Source organism: Gavialis gangeticus, unplaced genomic scaffold (assembly GCF_001723915.1).
Source record: "Gavialis gangeticus isolate Ggan-Ray unplaced genomic scaffold, GavGan_comp1, whole genome shotgun sequence".
NCBI classification, from domain to species: Eukaryota; Metazoa; Chordata; order Crocodylia; family Gavialidae; genus Gavialis; species Gavialis gangeticus.
The window spans coordinates 11,520,157-11,523,410 of NW_017729012.1; the positions used below are offsets into that span (position 1 = coordinate 11,520,157).

Below are 3,254 nucleotides of genomic sequence, written 5' to 3' on the forward strand. Positions count from 1 at the left end.
GGGGGGGGGGGAAGGGAAGGAGATCAAAGAAACTGTCCACTTCCATCCTGCGCACTGAGGGGTCCCCAGGGACTTGACTGGGGCCAGGACAGCACCTACAGACCACGAGACCAGACAAAGCTGCTGGGGCCGCCCAGTCCAACCCTCTCCAGCGCCAGGCTGGACCCTGCTGCCCGGGCCAAAACGGAGCTGCAGCCATTCCTCTTCCGCCGCCTGGTGAGTCCGGCCTCCCGGCTGGGAGGGAAACGCTGCAGGCGCCGCCTTCCCCATGCGCTGCCAGCGCTGGAAAGCAGCCGCCACGTCTATGGTTGCTTTTGCCCCCCACCTCCCCCTCCTAGGGCCCTCGTCGGGCCAGTCGCATTAGAGCCACAGCATCAGCCCTTTCCCAGCCTGGGTCTGCGAGAGCAGCCACAAACCCAGCTCTGGGGTCCCTCTTGCCAACCCCTGACCTCTGCAAGGCCTCTGGAGCCCCTCTATTCCCTCCGCCAGGCCCATCCCACCGACAGAAGGAGCTGAGGCCTGCTCTGTTAATGTCTTTATTGCTCGCTGCTTTGGGATATAGAAAAGGGGGCACAGGCCCCAGTACAAACCAGGACAATATACAAGGGGTGGGGGGGCACAAGACCCCTCCTGCACTTTGGCTCCAGCAGCTGCTTGGCCAGCGGACATGGGGGCAAAAATGTCCAACGCTGCCCCCAGCCCTGCGGTCACTCCTGGACCAGGCGGGCCTGGTTCCTGGTGCAGCCAAACAGGAGAACCTGGAAGCAGCACCCCCAGCCGGAGCCCCAGGCCCAGACACCAGGCACCTGCACGTTCACGCCCCGAGCCGCCTGGGGCTGGGGCCTGGGCTGGGGGGGTAGCCCGCTCAGCAAAGGCACAGTTGGTTGCAGACTGGGGTCAGCGCAGCCGCCTCTGGGCCTCGCGTGCAAAGGGGAAAAGAGCGTCAGGGAAGGAAAGAAGCTTCACATTCACCCCCAGCTAGGCAAAGGTGGGGTCGGGAGCCCTGGGGTGGCAGAGCCAGGAAGGCACGAGGTGGGGCCCAAGCCGGGGAGCCCCTGGCAGCTGCACCCCACTCTCCCCGGGGCACAGGGGAGCTACCGCCATGAAGGCAGCATGGCTCAGCCTGGGGACAGCCAGCTGCACTGCTGTACGGGGGCGCTGGCTGCGTGCCCCCATCCCCCCTCGTGCCATTGCCCCTGGAGTGGCCAGCCCAAGCTGGCCGGAGAGCAGAGGCACCGTCTGCCTGCCCTCTCCTGCCCAGTGCTCGTCCCTCCCGCATGGAAGTAGCTGACAAACCAGATTGCTTTGTCTTTGTCACGCCCCAGCCCAGGGCAGCTCCGCTGGCGCTGGCGAGTGGAGAAGGCTCAGCCCGATGCCCTGTGCCCCCCCCGCTCCTGCCCTCCACGGGGACGGACCCTTCCAGTAGTGCCTGGGCAAGCCTGGCCCTGTCCGACTGCCCGTAGCCCACAGCACGGGTTCCCCTGCCACCGCTCCGGACACGGACAGCTCGTGCACGGCAGCAATGGCTGGGCACAGCTCTCTCCGCAGCCCAGCCGGGGACGGGGAAGAAGGGAGCCCAGCGCCTTGAAGTCCAGTAAGAGATTGTAAGCAGGAGCTCCCTGCCTTGCCCAGCTCCCCCGTGCCCCCAGCAGCAGCGAGTCGCTGTGGGCCAAGTGCCCCACCGTGAAGAACTGCTGGGGGCTCCCAGGGGCTCAGTCTGGGGACGGGTCCTGCCTCGGATGCAGGGTCGGGGGCTGCAGAAAAGCTCCCTCCGGGGCAGGTGACTTGGGCATTGCCCCCACAGGGGTTCTTTGAGGCTGCCAGGCCCGGCCTGGGTCAGCAGGGCCCAGGGGTTGTCCCTGAGTGCAGGCAGCGATGGGGCCCCTCCTCCCCCCACCCTGGTGGGTGCTTTGGTTTCTGGGGAGCCAGGTGAGCCCTAGGGTGACAGAGGATCTTTGGTGAGTGGCCTGGAGGGGCTGGGGACATAGCTAACCCCACTCTCCTCTGGCTCCCAGGCAGAGCACGCAGGCTCAGCTCCTGGCAGAGGAGTTGGTGAGGTGAGGTCAGGCTGGGGTCTGCTGGCTCTGGGGTGCAGTGCTTCCAGCACAGACCCTGGGAGTCCCAGTCCTGATGCCCTGGGGAGGGGGGGTGGAAATCCAGCAGCCAGACAACTGCTGCCATGGGCAGGGCCCTCCCTCCCTGTCTGGGGGAGGTCATCCTCACAGAGAAACGGGGACCTGGAGCTGCAGCAGCAGAATCCCAGGACCTCTGGGCAAGCCCTGCCCTGCCGCCCCCAGGGACCCGGCTGCCCGGGGGTCTCCCCTGGGGAAGGCAGAGGGGACGAATGCAGTGGGCACAGCAGGGCTCGTTCTCAGCAGGGGGCATGGCTCAGGGCAGGAGCTGGGCGCTGGGCTCCGAGGTAGGTGGCAGGCTTCTGCCCAGTCACCGGTTCCAGCACCCACTCAGGGCAGCCACCGCGCTGGAGAGGGGGTCGGACCGGTGGGGGGTGCTCCCACCAGCCACCTGCTGCTCTGCACGTCCAGCGCCATCAGGTAGGTCCCTCTGGCTCCTAGGAACCGGCCGCCAGGCGATCGCAGCCCCCACTATGGCCGTCACCCCCGAAAGGCCCCAGAGGGGGGACCCGTCTGGGGAGGGGCGGTGGCGCGAAGAGGCCCAGCCACAGCGCGGCCTCTGCGGCTCCGGCGGGCACGGGGCACGGGTGCAGGCAGCCGCTAGGTGGGCGAGTAGCGATCTATGGTCCGGGCAGCATCCAGGTGAAGGTGCGGGGCCTGGCCCAGCACCTCAGCCGCCTTGTCCTGGCTCAGCCCCAGGTGCTCGGCCGTAAACTTGGCCAGTGGATAGAGGCTCTCCATGGCCTTGGGGTCGCTGAGGAAGTGGGTGTGGGAGAGCAGCTCCGCCACCTTGTCCGGCTGCAGGCCCAGCTGGTCGGGCGGCAGGCGGGCCATGGCATAGAGGCTGTCGGGCAGCTCCAGCTTGGGCTTGCCGTCGGGCCCGGCCGTGTGCATCTTCATGTGGCTGATGAGGTTGCGTTGCTGCGCGAACTTCCCGCCGCACACCTGGCACTCGTAGGGTTTCTCGCCCGAGTGGATGCGCATGTGCTCAGTGAGGCGGTACTGGCGGGGGAAGCGCATGCCGCAGGCATCGCAGGCGAAGGGCTTGAGGCCCAGGTGGCTGCGCATGTGGCGTGTCATGGTGCCGCGCTGCGTGAATTTCTTGCCGCAGATGGTGCAGGG

General features: G+C 67.4%; 1 protein-coding gene across 1 annotated transcript in view; it reads right to left on the reverse strand.

Moving 5' to 3' along the window:
* Positions 1-523: 523 nt before the first annotated feature.
* Positions 524-3,254, reverse strand: part of HIC1 (HIC ZBTB transcriptional repressor 1) — an 8,751-nt gene continuing 6,020 nt past the window's right edge. Inside the window, 1 exon segment of the mRNA XM_019511281.1 lies at positions 524-3,213. Coding sequence (XP_019366826.1) covers positions 2,733-3,213 — 481 coding nt within the window. The 3' untranslated portion in view covers positions 524-2,732.